The sequence below is a fragment of the Gymnoscopelus microlampas genome (assembly GCF_963454915.1).
Source record: "Gymnoscopelus microlampas genome assembly, chromosome: 13".
NCBI lineage: Eukaryota > Metazoa > Chordata > Actinopteri > Myctophiformes > Myctophidae > Gymnoscopelus > Gymnoscopelus microlampas.
Genome location: NC_139950.1, coordinates 41,120,670 through 41,141,430, shown reverse-complemented (window position 1 = coordinate 41,141,430; position 20,761 = coordinate 41,120,670). Strand labels below are relative to the sequence as shown.

The 20,761-nt window shown below is 43.1% G+C and overlaps 2 protein-coding genes across 2 annotated transcripts in view; one reads left to right on the top strand and one right to left on the bottom strand.

Moving 5' to 3' along the window:
- The window catches only part of slx4ip (SLX4 interacting protein), a 55,264-nt gene extending 41,644 nt beyond the window's left edge, over window positions 1-13,620 (bottom strand). The window contains exons 1-3 of the mRNA XM_084075560.1: window positions 13,557-13,620; window positions 2,349-2,444; window positions 1,725-1,851 (exon numbers count right to left, since the gene is read on the bottom strand). Coding sequence (XP_083931686.1) covers window positions 1,725-1,851; window positions 2,349-2,444; window positions 13,557-13,583 — 250 coding nt within the window. The 5' untranslated portion in view covers window positions 13,584-13,620. The remainder of the gene's footprint in view (window positions 1-1,724; window positions 1,852-2,348; window positions 2,445-13,556) is intronic.
- A 2,673-nt stretch (window positions 13,621-16,293) lies between these two features.
- On the top strand, window positions 16,294-20,019 carry mkks (MKKS centrosomal shuttling protein). Its single transcript, XM_084075559.1, has 5 exons — window positions 16,294-17,059; window positions 17,442-17,786; window positions 18,259-18,440; window positions 19,010-19,120; window positions 19,401-20,019. The coding sequence occupies exons 1-5, from the start codon at window positions 16,390-16,392 to the stop codon at window positions 19,824-19,826; spliced, it is 1,734 nt and encodes a 577-aa protein (XP_083931685.1). The 5' UTR covers window positions 16,294-16,389; the 3' UTR covers window positions 19,827-20,019.
- The last annotated feature ends 742 nt before the right edge of the window (window positions 20,020-20,761 follow it).

Genomic DNA, 20,761 nt, shown 5'->3' with positions numbered 1-20,761 from the left:
AGAAGCACATGAGCAGGACACGGTGCAGACATTTACGCTGAACCACTTTCAACCCGGTGTCCCCTATTTTAGTAAACAAGTAGGGCATGTGTGCAGGCGTGCGTGTATTTCCAATTTTCTTTCTACTTTCTACTAAATTCTACTTCTTCTCCACTACAGCTCAGAGGCAAATATATGTACTTTTACTCCACTACAATTATTTGAAAACTTTAGTTACTAGTTACTTTGCAGATATAAATGATTACATTATAAAACATGCATTAACCACTTTAGCCCTATTTTATACCTAGGCTATTTGAAAACAGCCAATCTACAAGCTCACATGCGACGCGTTGTGAGCTTGTAGATCTGCTATTTTCAAACATTTTAATACTTTTACTTTTGGTACTTTAAGTACATTTTGATACAAATACTTTTTGTACTTTTACTCAATTTTGAATTTCTGACTTTTACTTGTAACGGAGTACTTCTACATTGCTGTATTGATACTTTTACCTTTTTTGAGTATTTTTTCCACCACTGGTGTATAGGCTCACATATATAGTGCTGTACACACTCATCATTCTTCTATCACATACACACTGGTGGGTGGGTGATGAAGGGGGGGGGGGGGGGGGGGGCTAAACGAGCGAGGTGTGTAGCGTGAGATGCCGCGCTGCAGCCACAGGAGAAACTTTATGGCACAGGCTGCCCTGTAATCCCACTCTCAGAGTCAGGCCTGCCCCCGCTGGGCGAGCCCCGTTTAACTGCCCTTAACTGCTACCTGTGTCCAACCTGTTTGCCTTCCACCACACAGCTGGGGGTTCCTGTCAATGTGAGCTCGCAGTGCTTCAAAGGCAATGCGAGCGAGTGGGTGGCTGGTGGGGAAGAAGAGCGTCCACACGGCTCGGAAAAGGACTCGCTCGAACTGGCGTCTTCTGCACCCTCACGTGGGCTGAGAGCGTTGTGTTGTGTTTTGCATGTACAGGAAAAGGTGCCTCGGCAACTGTTTTTGCTGGCATCCAGGTAACTATATTAAGACACGCAGATCAACACGGGTGTGCCAGCAACACGTTAAACAGAAATACAAACACTACCCACTTTTAATGGGCTCACACATCTTTGCATGTAGAAGTATGAATGTGGCATGCCAAGGTAAACAGTACGGTACAATACAAAAAAGAAAACCATATCAGCTCTCGCCTCCATGGGTCACACCCTGGGCGTCGAAAGCCACCGTGTCCTAACTAGTTCGGTGTTCTCTCCTCCCACACTCTCCTCAAACGGGTGGCCATGACACACATTTTATAATGTTTTGCAACCTGATTCCCACCCTACTTTCAGACCTGGCTGCACGCATTTCAAGGAGCCATGTATGTGTACTGAAGTCGTCGCGAACAAACAATGGGTTTAGGTTAGGATCCAAAATAAACAATTGCACTTATTGAAGGACCGGTCGATGGAGACACACCTAAACGCACAGCGAGGGAACAAAAAATTGCTCGGTGCCAGAGGAATGAGCAAATCAAAACAGAGGCGTCACTATGTTGTGCTGTCATGATCATGTCATAACAACTTTTACAGTTTGCTTCTAAACACACAAAGAAGCACATGCGTTCACTTTCAATTATGGGCCGCATTTCAAAGGGGTCTCGTCTATACTAGTATGTGAGCAATTTGGATGCCGTGCAGTGTTTTGAGAAGTGGAAGGGGGGGTTGTAAATGTTGTGAAGTGTCATCATTACCTTTCACATAAAGAGCTTTGGAAGTTGCCAGCTCCTTCTTGTGCTTGGGCTGCCCTCTGTTGTGCAGGAACTCCGTGTACTGTTTGACTCTCTGGTCCACCGACTCTCGAACCAGAGCTGTAACATCCTGCAGTGCAAACAGCAAGCAGACGACGATTCAATAAAACAACACTTTGTCGAACTCTTGTGGAGATAGACGCACATAGTCTGCAATTCTGGAAAGGCAACTGACGTTTTCTAATGCTGGCTCGTTGGAAGGAAACAAATGTTGGGAGGTGTGTAGTGAGATAGAGCAGCATCTCATGTAAGGATTACATTAATAGGGGAGTGCGATCACACAGGTCAACAGCAGTCTCAAGTGGAGGGAAAGCCAGAGGCAACAGAGATAGAGTGGGAGGGTCCAGAGATGGGAACAGTTAACAATGAAAATCCCAAGGCAAAAAAAAGAAGGCTCAAAGTCATTTTAGATTCCACGCTGTTCCTTTCTTTTTTTAAAAGGCACCCAGCAGAACTGAAGTTATATGCACGTTATGCTTCTTTTAAACACACACACGCACGCGCGCGGGCACACACACGCACGCGCGCGGGCACACACACACACACACACTTCCCCGTTTTCTCTACCTCGATGTGCTCTGCGGTAAACCAGCCGGCGTCCTCTCCTCGGCCGCCCAGGGGCAAAACGACGTGGAGATCCACCAGCACGGCGAAGTTCCCACACTGTAATACAAAGAGACAGGACAGCCACAGGTTGCTGAGGGGCACTGAGCTCACAGACAACAAAGGAAATCAGAGTGTCGTTGATTGACAGCGAGACAAACCATAACGACCCCCCCCCCCTCCCCTTCCATCCCCAAACATCACCCCAGGCCCTCTCTACGACGGTCCCCTCTCTCCTCTTTCTCCGTCTAGCCATCTCTCTACCAATCTCTTTAAAAAAAGAAGAAAAAAAAGAAAAAGCATAGCCTAACCTCGGTTGGTCCTCGTATTTCCATTTCTCAGCATTAAAAAAAAAGAAAAATGTTCATCTATTCTGTGGTGGCACATAGTTACTCTGTCAGGCTTCATTAGGCTGAACCGAAGAGCCTAAAATTATGTGTCACGTTTTGTATTTGTTGAAAATCTGTTATTGTTGGCAAGCAACGCCGTCCACAAAGTACCAATCGGGATTAAACATGCATTAAGGGTTATATGAGCGAGGGATCATCCTAACTCTTTGCAAAGGAGCCATGATAAACCGCACATCTACCCTAAAGTATACTGCCTCCGTAGCTGCGGGCCATAAATTATCAGCACTGTAAGGAAGTCGAGTGTGGAAGGGCTGCAGAGCGGATTCCTGAGGCACTACGTCATCATGTCATCGACAATAAGTCACATGGGACCAAGAGGCCAGAAACGCCGTGGCTGGTTAAGTTGCCGTTACATCTTTCTCAAGCTGGCCTGATTATGGTTTACACATGAGTGCAAGAGCTTGCCCGCTGCGGAAAGCCGCCCCGAGTGGGATGTGGGTCTCGTGTGAACCTCGCCGCTCTCCCTGGACATGTGAAGTGATGGATGGACTCGGACCACCCGCAGAGTGACACTCAGGAACTCGAGGAGCAACAAGCAACTGCCCCCGGAACTCCTCGGGAGCGATAGTGCACCCAAGGCACCCCGCCTGAGTGGAAATGGGGAGTGAGACATTATGAAGACAAAACCAGACACGCAGCAAAGCAGAGTTCCGGCTGGAAGCAGAATAGATCACGGAACATGCAGGAAGAGGTGATGAGGGTACACAGGAAAATCCTCAGCATTCATTTTATCCATTCGTAACTCTTAGAGAGCACACAAATGTAACCAAATGGAGCGTTATGGGGCCTCTGTGGTTACATTTTGTACACTAGTATCAGAGTTATAACAACGCTGTGTAGTTTACAGCAGCGGTTCTCAAACCTTTTCATGTCAAGGACCCCCGAAATTACATGTATTTGGACGCGGACCCCCAGCTTAAAATATTTTGTTCAAGGGACCCCCAGAAGCAAAGATTTGAGTTACAAATGTTTGCTTTAATATATATATATATATATTCAAAGGTTTACACGCAAGTTTTCACGATTTTTCTAAAACAGCAGATCTACAAGCTCATAGCGCGGCACTCTGTGCCTCGCTATGAGCTTATATATCTGCTATGTTTGAGTAGCGAAACTATAAAATATGGTTAAAGTGGTTAAAAAGATTAACACACTTTGCTGGGGACCCCCTGGTACCCCTCCGAAGGACCCCTGGGGGTCCCCGGACCCCACTTTGAGAACCAATGGTTTACACTAGTGTAGTTGTTCAGCAATAAGTGAGTGTTCGCACAAAGACAAGGCATAGAGCTATGTTCTCTGGCCGAGAGACAGCAGCGTTGCTTCAGCGAGGCCCTTCCCCATCGGGCTGACGTACCTCGGACAGGACCGGGCCAAAGTGAGTTATAAACCCAGACCTGTGGGGGTGTTCCTGAGGCCCCAGCTCTGTATGAGGATGACGTGTGGGGAGAGAATTAACAGGGTGTGGAGCAAGGGGAAGGCCCCTGCTACTCGGGTCCTAATTCTGGGCACAAACCTAACATTTCTGTGTTGTATCCTCCCTCCTGTTGCTGGCTCGCTCTCTCTCTCTCTCTCTCTCTCTAGGATTTAGGCTGTACTAGCCCCTACGTTTCTTATACACACTTCAACGAAAAGGGAAGGGCAAAGAGCAAGCTGAACAGTGACAGTGAGAGCACGGCAGGAAGAGAGAGAGAGAGAGAGAGAGAGAGAGAGAGAGAGAGAGAGAGAGAGAGAGAGAGAGAGAGAGAGAGAGAGAGAGAGAGAGAGAGAGGGGGAAAGAGTGAGGGAGAAAGTATCCATTTTACTTTGATCACAACAATAACAGTCGGGCTGGGGGATCTTTTGTCAAGTGGGATTAAGGTACCTAAATCAATGAAAGAATGATTCTGTGTAAATTAAGCCGCCAAATGTTTTCTTTTTCACATGAAAGCATTTTTCTTTCTAATAGTCTCCCCTGTAAACAAAGGGGAAAGAGTAGCTGGTTTGGCGACTGCTCCCATAAGGTCAAACAGTGGCATGAGCGCCCCCATATGGCCGATGATTGAATGTCAGGTGTTTGTATGTAGAGTGATGTGTATGAGGGGACTCCCTGGCTCAATCACTACTCCCTGCCTACTGTCTATAACAGTGGTTCTCAAACCTTTTCATGTCAAGGACCCCCAACTTGACACTTATTAGCCCCGTGGACCACCATTTGAAAAGATATGCCAGGGACCCCCGATAAGAGAAGATTTTTACGGCTCTAGCAGTGATTCTCAACCATTTTAATTTCAAGGACCCCCAGTTTGACATGCATTAGGCTACAGACCCCCATTTAATGGCAGTTCTATCTCTGGGACCCCAATTTATATTATAAATGCAATGTTAATTTAACTCTGAGAGTGTACAAATGGAACCATTTGGTTCCTAACTACCCAAAATTTAGCTGGGGACCCCCTGGAACTCCCTCAAGGACCCCTGGGAGTCCCCGGACCCCACTTTGAGATCCAATGGACTAGTGGGTAATACCCACTGGGTAGTGAGTGATTTCGGACACAGCCCCCTGTATTTTGTACAATATGGTGGCACTGATGTAATAATGTAGCATACCATTACAGTGTACTGCACCTGGCAATTGACGTGACTCTGATTTCAATGATGTGACTAATAAAGTCTTACACAGCTCCATAAAAACAGAATGAACACCCATTACCATTCGATAAAAGTCAAAATAAATAAATCCAGACATTAACATCTAGAGGTGATAATCATGAATACGTCTTCTTGAAAACGAAATAGTCTATAAAACTACTAAAACATGTCTTTTATACACTGCGTACACTAAAAGGAAATGGGCACACCAGTTGTTTTCCTTTTTAACGAATTCAGACCGGGAACGTATCTGCGTCATTTTAAGATTTCTTTGGCTATTCAAAACGCGCTACGAGCTTGTATGTCTGCTATTTTTGAAAAATCGTGAAAATGTTTGCAAATCTTTGAATATATATATTTTTAAAGCGAACATTTGTAACTCAAATCTTTGCTTCTGGGTGGTCCCTGGAACAAGATATTTTGAGATGACGGTCCACGGCCAAATACATATCCTTTTGGGGGTCCTTGACATGAAAAAGTTTGAGCACCACTGATATAGCAACATAGGTTTTTTCAACAAAAAAAAACTGTTAGGATTTAGAAGACATTTCTCGAATCGGCCTCAGGTCTTAATGGGTTAAAAAGCCATTAGCTTTCAGAAAGAAGAAGAAACAACCACAACACAAAAGCCATGGGTCATAATAACCATAGAGTTAGGTCATAACAGAGGCGCTTGTTGTGCACAAGCTCTCTCGCTGTATAATAAAATGTGTGCATGTCATGTCATGTGTGTCTGTCTGTGTGAGGGACAGCTCTTCCCCTTACAGATTGTATTCTCTTGGCTCTCGCCTCTCGGGGCCCTTTTGTGTCACGGTGGTCCACGGATGACCGGTGGCTTCAGCTGACTGGTTCCAACAATTACCAGTGCGTGGGAAAGGCTAGCAGCAGAGGGCCAGGCCCTGTCAATCAAACGGGTGAAAACGGACGAACTGGCCGGCCCGAGTCCCACGGTTGGCTTACTGGGCCTGCATGGGCTTCAAGTCAGTCTGAGATGCCTGGAAGGGACTCATGATCTTGGGCCTTCAGCGTTTGGCCTTTTGAGACACCAAAGTGTGCATCTGACTGAGGACAGGAATGTTCTCTCAATTCATGACATCTTCAATATTATTAATATCCGCTAAGTTATATGTTTTGGAGGAATGCTTCCACTCCAAAAGGGTAAACTAACCAAGTCAAAATCCTTAGTCATCATTTAACTCAGATGAGTGTTTAATGTACAAATCAACGTGGTTCCATTTGTACACTCTTCTTCAGGGCCTGGATGCACCATCTCAAACTTAGCCTAGTTATAGCCTAGTTATAGCTTAAACGGCTTTTAAAAAGCCATTTAAGCTATAACTAGGCTAAGTTTGAACTTAGTGTGAGGTGCTGAGGGCGGAGGAATGGAAACAAGCCCTCAGGGCTTTTTGTGTTATCCTTTTTAGCATTATTGTATAACTGTACCTCTGTACTTTTTGCAAACTGTTAATAAAGTATTCAATCAATTCTGAGTGTATGGTGTCAAAGTGATATTGTGTAACTTTGCTTGAGTGTTTTACTGTTTTTGGTGACACTTCTGATAGCTATGTGGTCATTACAGCATCTGTTCAGAGCTTTTTTTTTGCTGCTCGCTTCTGTATTAATACATTTTTGGGGAACAAATGAAAACAAAAAAACATTCCGTGTCCAAAGCACTTCCAGTGAGCCAGTGTAAGAGGGCAGACACTCGAACTCACAACACACAAATAGTGTTTATAGAAGTGCTCACACAACATGTTTATGTGTTCCACATAAACAGTATTTTTGATATAATGTTTCACTGGCATATCTTTCACGACAACCGTTCCGGTTGTCGTGAAAGATATGCCAGTGAAACATTATATCAAAAATAACTTTTTTTTGTGATTGATAAAGTTACACAGTATGACTTTAACTGTGTAAAGAATCAATGCCTGAAGGGGAAAAAATACATTCCTGCGGGAGTTTCAGGACCAGTCAACTAAGCTATGTGGCTTAGAATTACACAACCTAATAGGAGTCTGAGGAGGTAATTCGATCAATAATGAGGCTGCAGAGCCAAGGGGTCTTAGCATGCAGACTTTATGGACAAACAAATGAGAGTGAATGTCCTAAAGTCATTTTGGAGTTTCTGATTGAATTTGCATTTTGGGCGGAGCGCCAGACAACTAGCTTTTGCTGCGGACTATAGCTCCTGTTTTATCACATTAGAGGAGCAACAGACACGACGAGACTGTGAACTGGACAGTAACAATAAACACTGGCCCGTCCGTCACGCAAAGACAGCATGTGAGCCTCTGGACTTCTCAGAAGAGGGGGCTTTGTGCCAGGAATGCAAACAAACACAATATACACTAATGAGAAAACTGTTAATTTGCCTTGCTTAATTGGTGGTTCATTGGAGGCAACTCTTTTTTTCCCTCCAGCGTATGAATCTTTTAGCCCTTTAGCCCTGACTGCAGACTTTAGGCTGAGTAATTAGAGCTTGCTGCCAAGCATTTAGTGTTGATTGTGGCAGGCAGCGAAGAGAGACAAGACGCACAACTCCTGAGCTATACTTAGTTGCGTGCGGGTGTCACACACGCCGGAAATAGCCGATCTACAAACTCACAATGTGTTGCACTGCGACACATTGTTAGCATGTAGAAATCAGGCATTATTTTATCTTAAAGTAGTTCACCCAAAACATTACTTATTTTCTATCAATTACACACATTCATGGAGATTGTTTTTTGTTTTTGTCGCATTCCTGAGCCAATAATTTGATTAACGGAAAGATTAGCAGAAAGATGCTAAAGTATCCGGTAGGACACTCAAAGGAGTCTCTTTGAGTCTCCTACCGGAAATACACCCGGTCATCAAATTATTAGCTCCGGAATGCGTAAAGAACTAAAATAATTTATCTGCATGAATTCAAGACTTCATGGGGTGTGCAATTGATAGAAAATAAGCATTTCTTTTGGGCAAACTACTCCTTTAAGGCTCTAACTACAATTTGATCAAGTGACACAGAACTTGCCATCTCTGACTACAAAGTGTGACGGTAAGGCCTTTGAGGTGAACACGGCCACGACCCTTGACCTCCGTCTGATGAACGTGCTGAGCCTAGTGCATGGCCTCTGTTTGAGTTCTCTCCAGGAAGCCTAATCCTTTGTAAATGTAGTAATAGGAACCACAAGAATCTCATCCTCCCTGAGCAAAGATTAGATCTGAAAGGAGTCGAGAAGAGCCCAATGCAGCTTCTTGAGAGCCGAACGCAATGAAAATAGCCAATTCAAAAAAAGACTCCCTCCCACCGAACAGTGTTCCACATGTTCTCTCTCTATCACGTCTGCCAAGGAATTTAATGAATCTTACATATTCATTAATCAAGACACATTGGCCATGGCCAGCTTAATGTATGGAATTTTAATGCAACATTCCGGGCAAGTTCCACTGTTATTGGAAGGAAGTTTTGATTGTGCGCCAAGAGTCAAGAGGAAGTTGCTCTTTTTATATACTGTACTGAAGTGGGCCAACAGTGCTTTGTTCTATTTTACACCGACCTTTAGACTATCAGTGCTGCTTAACACCAATTACTTTATTGGTGGTGCTGCGAATGAACTGAACCAGATCTTCCTGTGGGCCCTAACCACTCATCCTTAATTCTTCCACATCCAATTGTGATAACAGTAACATGGTTAAAAACTTACCCCCACTGAAAGACATTGGAAAACATTAGAAAACCGCAACTGCCTTTCATGAGAAAGCCCACAAATCGGCTTCAAGTCATTCTATTTTCTGCTGGTAATCGGTAAATAAACAAATAGTGAATCACTCTCAAACTGCAGTGCTCCTTTCCCTTTTTCTGGTCTCTTCACGGGGCTCTGGTCTATATCACTCTCAGTTCCCAAGACACTCTCTACCTTCTCCCTTATCTCTCTCCCAGACCCCACTCTCTCCATCCTCCTCCTCCCGTCTGCGCTGGAAGAAGCCAAGTTGCGCCGAGGGCCCGACGGGGCTCAACGAGGCAAACTCTGTCCCGCCTCCCCACCTCGCTGCCCTTTGCCACCGCTATCTACGGCGTATAAGAACCAGACCCCCTCAGCCTGCACTTAGCTCAGAGGCTAACACTAACCAGCCACAGATGTTTACATTGGGAGAGAAGGGGCAGCAGATGCGGTCTCACTCAATAAAACTTGCATCTCTCCCCTCTCTCACACACACACACACACACACACACACACACTGACTAGCAGATTTCTTATAGCAGTCTGCTAAGAGAGCCCGGGGGGGGGGTAGGGGGGGTGCTCTTTAGATCTATGGGTATGACTAACAATTTTTCTAAGACTTTTATTCATCTCCAGTCCCAGGTCACAATCTAAATGAGCAGTGGTGGAAACTACTTAAGTAAAAAGTATCAATACTGCAATGTAAAAGTACTCTGTTACAAGTAAAATAATCCGGAATCAAAAATGTACTTGAGTAAAAGCACAAATGTATTGGTATCAAAATGCACTTAAAGTACCAAAAGTAAAAGTACTAAAATGTTTGAAAATATCAGATCTACAAGGCTCACAACGCGTTGTGAGCTTGTAGATCTGCTATTTTCAAATAGCCTAGGTATAAAATAGGGCTAGAGTGGTTAATGTATGTTTTATAATGTAACAGTTTGTATCTGCAAAGTAACTAGTAACTATCATTTTCAAATAATTGTAGTGGAGTAAAAGTACAATATTTGCCTCTGAGATGGAGTAGAAGTAAAAGTACTGAAAATTGGAAATACTCCAGTAAAGTAAAAAATCACACCCTGTGTGAAGGTAGCGGCGCCTTTGATACATTTTGTCATCGATATGTGTTTATAATGTGTTTATAGCCATGTGTCACGTGAAGCTTGACCAATCACTTTGTTGACGGGTCTGACCAATCAGAACGTTGACGGGTCTGACCAATCAGAACGTTGACGGTGAACACGGACAAAGTCAGGTATAGAGCAGGATCCGCTCTATCTCTTGACGGGTCTGACCAATCAGAACGTTGACGGGTCTGACCAATCAGAACGTTGGCGGTGCCGGTGAACACGGACAAAGTCAGGTATAGAGCAGGATCCGCTCTATACCGCCGCTAAAAATACCTCAAAATTGTACAGTACTTGAGTAAATGTAATTAGTTACTTTATACACCGCTGTAAATGAGTCACAGGGATTTCTCTCTCAGACAGGCAGCCCCACATCGGGTGCTGCTGAGCATGATTCTCATCATTGTGGCGGGTGGGGTGGTGGTGCGCTGCGTATTATTCACAGGGAAATCGTACGGAAGTGTTTTGTGTGCAAAGCTCCCTTCATTCAGGTGAATGTTAGCACACCTGAGTGCTCTTTATTTGATGATATAAAGAAGGGACACAACCCCAGGAGGAGCCGAATTCCTCCAGCAAGAACAGACAGGTAATATCTCCAGGTAACAGTTCGGCAAACAGCGGCGCTGCAGCCAGGCACATCCCTGAGAAATTGTCGATACTAGAGACAAATAACAGCAGGTTAACAAGTGCTTGGTGTTAGGGGCAGGGCTGGGACAGTGATTCTCAACCTTTTTTAACTTCAAGGTCCCACCCTGTTTGGTATGCATTAAGCCATGCATGGACCCACATTTGATATGATTTTTTTTATCTCTGGGACTCCAATCTACACTGAAAAATCCTCTGTGTTCATTTAAATCTCTCTGAGATTTAAATGAACCACTGGGCTAGGATATGTGGATTCCATAAATGCATGAATAAAATAAAAGATCTAGCTTTCCTTTTGAAAGATCCACAGATGGAGACTTGAATTCAAGGTACATTTTTTATTATCCTAAGCCAATAATTTGATGACCGGCAGCGGTTCCGGTAGGAGACACAAAGAGTCTCCTTTGTCTCTCCCACCGGAACCGCTGGTCGACAAATTATTGGCTTGAGAATGCGACAAAAACTAAAACATATCCATGAAGTCTCCATGGGGTGACTAATCGATAGAAAAAATGTACTTTTTTTGTGTGTGAACCTGTGTGTGATTCCTTTAAAATAATGCCTCCAATCTGATTGCAGAGAGTGTTGATGTGTGTGTGTGTGTGTGTGTGTGTGTGTGTGTGTGTGTGTGTGTGTGTGTGTGTGTGTGTGTGTGTGTGTGTGTGTGTGTGTGTGTGTGTGTGTGTGTGTGTGTCTGTGTGTGTGTGGCCTGATCTAAGCTCACCTACAGAGCGACAAGAACATTAAACAGCCCCCTGAACCTCTGACACCCAACTGTACTGCAATACTTCATAGTAAAAAAAGGGGGGGGGAAATGATTTGGCCTCCCTGTCACCGTATTAGATGGTTAGAAAGTCACCGGTGCATATTGCTAACAGAAGGCAGATTGCAGTGGTCTAAAGGCACGGTAATGTCCTGGCAGGAGACAGCAGAGCGGCGTAGTGGATCAGTGTTTTAGCCTGCAGGCCCTTTGGGGAGGTCTGAAAAGTGGCAGGTCACTAAAGTCTAAAGCCTGTTTAAGTGGGAGCATACCAGCACCTCCTGCAGACAGTTCCACAGACTTGGGAATGAGAGAAGGGAGGTGGGGCAGAGAGAGAGAGAGAGAGAGAGAGAGAGAGAGAGAGAGAGAGAGAGAGAGAGGTCTTGAAAACATTTGCGGTGTCAGACCAGTATCATAAAGCACATTGCTCAACAGCCTGCCGAACCTTACTCGGTCTCTGGGATTATCCTTAAGCCTAATTTACTGCATACAACGGTGTCACTCACTCACTCACTCAAATGAAGTTATTTTCGATGTCACATTTTTCCCACTTGGAAATGCCCCGTTTGTTTTGGCGAAGTGACACACCATCGCAGAACAAAGTATGAATTAGTGCTTCACACACTAGAAGGCATTCTGGTGAACGAGAGTTAGCCTCAGGACATCTTCAGAAGGAGTAAAAAAAAAAAAGGGTAGAGACAGTTTTTTTTCCCCCTTCCTATCCAGTGAGGTTTATTCGCTCGCTTAAAAAACATGGTGTTGATGTTGTTTGTTTTATGAAAGAGGAGCCCAGAGTAGCGCCTTGAATGCCATTGTTTGGAGTGGATCCCCTTCTAACATGCTTGTTTGTGGTTAGTTGGTTGGGCATAGTAAGAGGACTCTCTGCATTTTCTCAGGCAGAGTAACACAACAGTATCATTATGTGCCCACTGGGAAGGAACCTTCAGTGAACCTCCAGGGCTTTACTCTCCCACAACCAGTTAAGGGAGGGTGGGGGGGGGGGGGGGGGGGGGCTAGCCCTGTATGCAGGCATGCATATGAAACGAATAAAGAGAGTGAATGCAATATCTGGTCAACTAAGGCACACATGGCATTACGGAGGATGTGAGAGATCAGTGCAAATGTTTGCGGCGCTTTAGACAAAACTTTCAATAAATGAAACATCAACAGAAGGGGAGACCAGTAGGCTTTCTTTGCACTTAACAAAAACATCTGAAGTGCATTATTCCTGACAGGGGTTTGACCGAGGATGGACGGCTTTGCTTGGTTTCTATGTGGGGCAAGAGAGATTCCTCCGCCCCACATCACTGTGTTCATTAACTAAAGCCTGTCTGGGAGACAGTTGGGTCTTGAGACACACCAAAATAACACCAAATAAAGACAGCTATGTATGTCCATTTATCAGAGACAACCGTTCAGATGCAGGTCAGTGGTTCAAATGTGTATCTGTACTTCCCTCTAGTGGCGAAGAAATAGATTACAGGTAGACAAGGAAATGACATCAGCCACAAGTTAAGACATAATAATTGAACAAATGTGCTTTACACTGTAATTATTACAGTGACAGGTTCTGTAGAGGGGGAGGTTCAAAATTGATGAATGGTGCATTCATCCTGTATTCAGGAGGAGTTCAGGAAAAATCTGTGAAATTTAGCAACAGTTATATATGCTCAACTGCATAGCTTACTAGTTCTAAAAGATAAAATGTGTTGTAGTGCAAATATTTGTTTCTTAAATAACTGCGTGTGTGTGCGTGACATGTGTGTGTGTGTGTGTGTGTGTGTGTGTGTGTGTGTGTGTGTGTGTGTGTGTGTGTGTGTGTGTGTGTGTGTGTGTGTGTGTGTGTGTGTGTTATGATCAGTGTGCTAACAAAACAGGTATTTTACTTTACTCACCTTAATGGTAAACTTAAGAGGAAGCATTCTGGTGGATACAGCCAGTCAAATCACTGAGGATGATCTGCAACGAGTAGAAATGCCAATGGATCACACATGGTATCATGGCAACGTTTGTATTTGCAGTGGTGGAAAAAGTACTCCATTATTTTACTTAAGTAAAAGTATCAATACCGCAATGTAGAAATACTCTGTTACAAGTAAAAGTCCGCAATTCAAAATGTACGTAAGTACAAAAGTATTGGTATCAAAATTAAAGTATTAAAGTACCAAAAGTAGAAAGTACTCATTATGCAGAATGTCCCATTTCTACAGTACTTTTACTTCTACTCCACATACATGTAACATCTCAGAGGCAAATATTGTACTTTTACTCCACTGCAATTATTTGTAAACTTTAGTTCCTAGTTACTACTAGATTTGGATTATCATTACAAAACGTACAGTAACCACTTCAACCATTTGAAAATAGCAGATCTGCTATTTTCAAAAGGTTTTTATGCATGTTACACATTTGAAAATGTGTGAAATGGGACATTCTACATAATGAGTACTTTCTACTTTTGGTACTTTGAGTACATTTTGATGCCAATACTTTTGCACTTTTACTCAAATCATTTTTTTTATTCAAGACTTTTACTTGAAACAGAGCATTTCGACATTTCAGTATTGATACTTCTACTTTAGTAGAACACGTAAGTAAGTAAATGTTCCACCACTGATAGAAATACACACATAATGATTAATAATAAAATAATGATTATTATATAATACACATATAATACAACACACACACACACACACACACACACACACACACACACACACACACACACACACACACACACACACACACACACACAAACACACAAAACAACAAGCTAAATGACACACATCTACCGCCAGCACTTTTGAATCATGAGAATGTGAATTACGTCACACTCTCGTTGTATTCCATACATAGTCTAACGTGTCCATTTTTACCATAAACAGAGCAAGTAAAATGGACAATAACCTTAACGCTCATCCAGTAAGACCATTGTATAAACCTATTTAATCTCTCCCTTTACTTTAGAACAGTTTAGTGAGACAGGCAGGCGGTATGTGGTTTGTTTGTTTGTTTACTTACAGCAGCGATTCCCTCCGAAGAAGACTCGCGAGACAAACGGTCGTAGGACCCTAACCAGTGTTGCCAGGTTCTGTGAGAGAAATAAGCAACCAGGTCCACAAAAATAAGCCCAAAAGAAGCGAACCCTTGCCCTTGATTGATTGATTCAATGATTGAATACTTTATTAGAAGTTTGCAGAAAAAAAGCTCATGAAAGTACAGTTCAATACAAGGTCAGCTAATAGGAATTAAAAAACCCAAGAAAGCCATTGGCTTGTTTCAATTGTGGTCCTTTTGTACTCAATTCATAGTGACATTAAATGACAGACAGATATTCACTATACTATGCAGAACATCATAAAAACAGTTTCAAAATACGAAAAACTTTTTTTTTTACAGTAAACAGTACGAGGGGGGCTAGGTTATGGGTATGACTTTTACACGGGCCAGTTTCGAATTGCAGCCACCTGAAGGTACTCTTTTAGGGCAGCCAACATATACATTGGCTATTTGAAAATAGCAGATCTACAAGCTCACAACGCGTCGCGATGCAAGGCATTGTGAGCTTGTAGATCTACTATTCTTTTTTATTTTATTTGTTTTATAGATAAATGTGGAATCTTTTTTGAAACATTTTAACAACACAAATCTTGTATGGGGGTCCCTGGCACAAAATATTTCCAAATTCATTTAATTAATTAATTTATTTGGGGTCCATAACTTCGAAATGTTTGAGAAACACCCAGTTTAAACAACATTAGGAAACAAGCCCAAATAAGCAACTACACTTTAGAAACAAGCCCCAAAAAAACGTCTAAAATTTACAAGCAACTTACCAGAAAACAAGCCCAAAGTCGCTTATAATAAGCCGATATGGCAACACTGGACCCTACCTAGGACCCCAACGCCAAGTTGGATACCATGGAAACGCAAGGCAACCCTGAACAAGCCTGTAGTAATCTTGAAATGTTGCTTCGTTTTGAATATATTTACCTTCATTTTCCTCTAAAAAAGTATATGTTGCCAACAAATTGTCTTTATATGGATGTTTTCCAGCTTGTAGAAAGGTTACCAGTAGCGATTAAAAATGTCTTTGACGATCAGGCAATTTCACAGTTGTTTCTTTACCGTTTTAATCAACTCATCCGTTACTGGAGCTCAGTAACTTGGGAGAACTACGGTAACGGTTAAAACGCTTAAATATGCCAACAACAGCACTCAATTACAATCGAATATAAATCAATTGAAACGCTATAAGTCAGGGGTCTTCAACAGGGGGTCCGGGACCCATAGGGGGTCCTCAGAGTTACTACAGGGGGTCCGCCAAATCTTTGTGTGATATGATTTATTTTTTTTTACCTTTACCACTTGAACCCTAACATCTCTTTTCTGAGGAGAACTTTAGCCAAACATAGCAGATCTACAAGCTCACAACGCCTGGCAGCGCAAGGCGTTGTGAGCTTGTAGATCGGCTATTTTTGGCAAAGAGGTGTTTGGTGTAGAGAGGGGGAAAAAGAGCAGACCAGGTAAACAAAAACAGTTTAATCTGAAACACAATTTTATACGATATAGAGGGGGTCCCTGCTTCATCTCTCTCTCTCAGCTAGGGGGTCCTTGGCCTGAAAACGTTGAAGACCCCTGCTCTCTCTCTCAGCTAGGGGGTCCTTGGCCTGAAAACGTTGAAGACCCCTGCTATAAGTAAATAGTAATTGAGTGATCATCATCATGACTCGACTGATTGCCAAGAAAACGCCTTCCCTGTGCACGGATCAGCCCCTGGACGACCCCGCTGCCCGTCAGAGGGTCCACGCACTGAGACACCTCCTGACCTCCTGCTACGGACCCGCCGGCAGACTGAAGCACGTCCACAACAACATAGGAGGACACGTCACCACCACCTCCACCTCGTCGGTTCTCCTCCGAGGCGTGACCTCACACCCCTTAATCAAGCTCATATCAGCCTCCGTTCTCAACCATGTGTCTCGTTTCAGCGACTGTGGATTGTTCACTGCCTTGCTCTGTTTGTCTCTCATTGACCAAAGTACTAAACACTCTGGGATCGGAAGAAGAAGAAGCGTTGCCATCGACGTGAACAGGCATCTGCTGGACGCGTGCACCGCTTACCTTCGTCGGGGTGACTGTGGGTGTAAAGTGGAGCTGGACTTCTCCAGTAGTCACGGGCTGATCGCCGTGGCTCGCGGTGTTCTCTCCAGCAAGCCGGCGTGTGTGCTGACAGAGCCTGAAACGCTGCACGTCAGCAGGCTGGCAGTGCAGGCTTTTTTACTGGCTATACCCTGTCCTGGTGGTGGTACTGGTTCTGACACTGTCGTTCTTGGTGAGATAGTGACTGTGTCCGTTGAGGGCCATCCTGTGATGGACTCTGCGGTGTTTCCAGGTACAATACGGCTGCCTCACCTGTCACGATTACACATTTAAGTCACTCAAACAATTACGATTAACGATTTAATTGGGTGTTTGTTTGGCATTGGAACATGGGAAGCCTTAAATCAGACAAATTACTCAAATATACAAAGAAATTGTTGACATATTTAATACATTTATACATGTAAAAATGGCAGAAATAGCTGATCTACAAGCTCTGTCTGTAAAGCTTGTAGATCTGCTATTTCAGCTTTTTTAACATTTGAAAATGTGTGAAAAAATGTCAACATGGCAACGATTATACAAAAATAATTGCGATTATCTCAAATAATTGCGATTATCTCAAATAATTGCGATAGACGGGTATGTAATAATTGTGACCGGTCTACTTCCAGGGTTACTGGTGGATGTGCCTGATGTTCTTTACCACAGCAATGTGGAGGAGAATCTGCACTCTGGTCCACTGCAAATGGTGTTATTCACTGTCTCACTCTCCGGCGACCTTTCTGATTTGGGCGAGTGGACTTTGGAGATGCACGAAGGAGGAGGGTCAGACTCAGAGGCACAGATCCTGGATCACCTACTGGAGCTGGGGAAACGGATGGTGGAGGATGAGGTGAAGATATTTGCCTGCCAGAAGGTCATCCACCCAGTCCTGCAGCATTACCTGAGGCATAGTGGCATAGTGGTGATGGAGAGACTGGGAATCGCTCTCATACAGCCACTTTGCCAAATGACAGGTAGGCCAGTTTAGTTATGATGATTAGCATCTGTTTTTAAAGATGCAATCCCAAACTTATTTTTATAAATAGAAGGCTACTTTAACCAGTCTGTATAGGTGAGTATATGAATACAATATAACTAGCCCAGCTGCAGTGGTTGGAGTTGGTCTCCCTACTCTTCCAAGTATCCATCTACACACCTCTTTGCTGAAAATAGCAGATCTACAAGCTCACAATGCTTTGCAGCGCTAGCGGTTGTGAGTGGTTAATACATTTGCATTTGTATTTGTATCACACAAAGATTTGGCGGCCCCCCTGTAGTAACTCTGATGACCCCCTAGGCCGGGGTCCTGGACCCCCTTGTTGAAGACCCCTGCCTTAGAATGAATAATGTATGCAGAATGATACAGACAGACGTTTATGCCTAACATGTATTGCACTCCCATAATAACTGTATATGTCTTAAGGTTTTACTTTCGTCTTGTACCAGGTGCTCAGCCTGTAGCCACCGTACATGGCACAATTCCACCGGAGGCCTATGGGCGAGTGAAGGGTCTCACTATTAGGCACTTTGGATCTAAGACAATGCTGCATCTACATCCTCTGGACGAGCCAGCGGTCTGCACTTTGATCCTCTGCCACAGGAACGAGACAATGTTGAGCGAGCTGAAGGTAAGCTATAACAGCCACGGTGGCCAAGCGGGCTGGGGCACATATACACAGTACACAACATTATATTTTAGTTGTTTAACCACATGAAACCTAGAACCCCTATTCTGGGGTGAATATTTGGCAGAAATATTCAGATTTGCAAGCCCGCAACGTGTCACAATGTGACACGACGTGAGCTTGTTAGAAACTTGGTGAGGATTAGACCCCTGGGGGACTCGGTGGTCTAACAGAATGACATAATTAATTAACCACCTTAAACCTGCCGTCCCACCATCCTTAATTTGGGCATGTCATTGTGGCCAAAAATCTTCAAAGATTTTTTTAACTTCACCTGGTTAAATAAATGTTAAAAAAAAAAAAAAAAAAAAAAACAAGGTTTCTGCCCAACTGCAATGATATACAGCACTACCTGTTGTGGGCATTGGATCTACAAGCTCACATAATATAGTGAGCTTGTAGATTGGCTATTTCTGGCGAAAGTTCCCCCAGAATAGGCAGCGCTAGGGTTAACCAGTAGACTACCCTGTCCTGATGTTTCAAAATTCCTGTTCCGTGTTTGAATGATTCAGGTGGCATGCCAGAAAACAGAACATGTGTTGAGGCTCACTCTGAGGGAGCCATCTGCTCTCCTTGGCGGAGGATGCACTGAGACCCACTTAGCCGCTTACATCAGAAACAAGGTTGGTTTGTTAACTGTCGTCGTACAGCAAAGTATATAGGGCTTAAAGACACTGAAATGTTATTTCTTTTGAGAGTATTTAACTTCTGTATTGTGATGTATTTCCAAGTGAAATAGTGGCTGTGCGCGTGTCAGCCAATCACAGCGATGGGGCAGGGTTAAAATGATCCGGAGCATGGCTCCTCCAGACGCCGAGCATAAGAGCGTTTCTTTTGAGTTGCTAGATCCAGATGTTTTACATTCACTTTCTAACATGTCCTCCTGATGATGTCACCTCCTAGGGCCTGAAGGAAGTGACGCAGGCAGCAGCATTGTTAGGGTGCTCACAGGTAGATTACCTGCTTGGGCTGGAGGCATTCTGCGGCTCTCTGGAGTCGGTTGCCCGGGCACTGGAGCACAACGGTGGAAGTCCTGTTATTGATCTGATCAATGGCCACCACTGGATTGTCCCTGCAGATGTTGTCCAATCCCAGAGGAAGGATTCCCTGGGCTCCTGTGGTTGTGGACTAGTGGAGGAACTCGGTGAGAAGTGGACCTACCTGAACACTGAACACTCAGCATTTCCCCCTGAACCTGTGTCTACAAATGATACCGTTCAGCCAAATGTGCTGGACTCTTTCACAGCCAAAGTCAATGCATTACAAGTCGCTGTAGAAACTGCTAATCTCGTGCTAGATATTGGGTATATTATTCAAGATGTGAACTAGCTGACTAGGCATTTTAATCCTATGTACTTTGTAGATTGGAAATAATGAAACGTGAAAGCTCTGCCATTCTTATTCTTATTATTCATCAGTTTATTCAACGTTAAATGTAACAATTTTTCTGTAAAGGATAGATACCTGACAATAGAACCATGATGTCAGTCAATTGTTCAGTAATCATTTTTGGCTATTGTTGTTATCAATAACCATTTTGTTAGCTCATTTATTGACCGATATTGGACATTACGATTACACATTTTTAAAAGAAGTTGATATTAGTAGTACATTCTTACACATATGTTATCAATACACATGGTTAGCTTTTCTAATGCTTTTAACAAAAAAAAAGATAATGTTTGAAGTTGTGAATCCTTGTCTTAGACAATGGTGTTTTCTGGTAGAGTGCAAGTTTAGATGGAAACAAAGGAAAAAGTAAGCCAGACCAAAACATTGTATAAATCTTATATAATTCATATATATCTAAATCCTTTAATAATATATTTTCTTTGTTAATAAATAATGATTTGAAATGTTTTGGTAGGACATGGAGAATAACTATAACTATGTTATTTGTATTCTATTATTATTATTATGTTCTCTCCTGCATTTCATTCTTACTGCAGATTCCGCTACATGTATGACAACTGAATTTACCTCTGGTTGTCAGGAAGAGTTAATCTTCATTTAACTTGTCTGATTATATATTATTTAATACAGCTTTGATCAAACATCTGTACTACTGTAACCTACTGTAATACATGAACTGTGTGTTTTCTCATTGTCAACTGTCCATTAAACAATACACTATAATATATACATATGAATTCTAATTTCTTTTAAAAACTTTTCTGCTTTCACTAGTACGTTGTACAAAAAAGAGACGTTTTGGTCAATTACAAGATTTATTTGATGATTTATTTTACAGTAAATGACAGTCA

Bases quoted from the DNA above. Each gene is read 5' to 3' on its own strand.
- mkks (XM_084075559.1), top strand. From the start codon at position 16,390: ATGACTCGACTGATTGCCAAGAAAACGCCTTCCCTGTGCACGGATCAG. The intron at 17,787-18,258 runs GTAGGCCAGTTT...GTCTTGTACCAG, and splicing joins GCCACTTTGCCAAATGACAG to GTGCTCAGCCTGTAGCCACC. The intron at 18,441-19,009 runs GTAAGCTATAAC...TGAATGATTCAG, and splicing joins CAATGTTGAGCGAGCTGAAG to GTGGCATGCCAGAAAACAGA.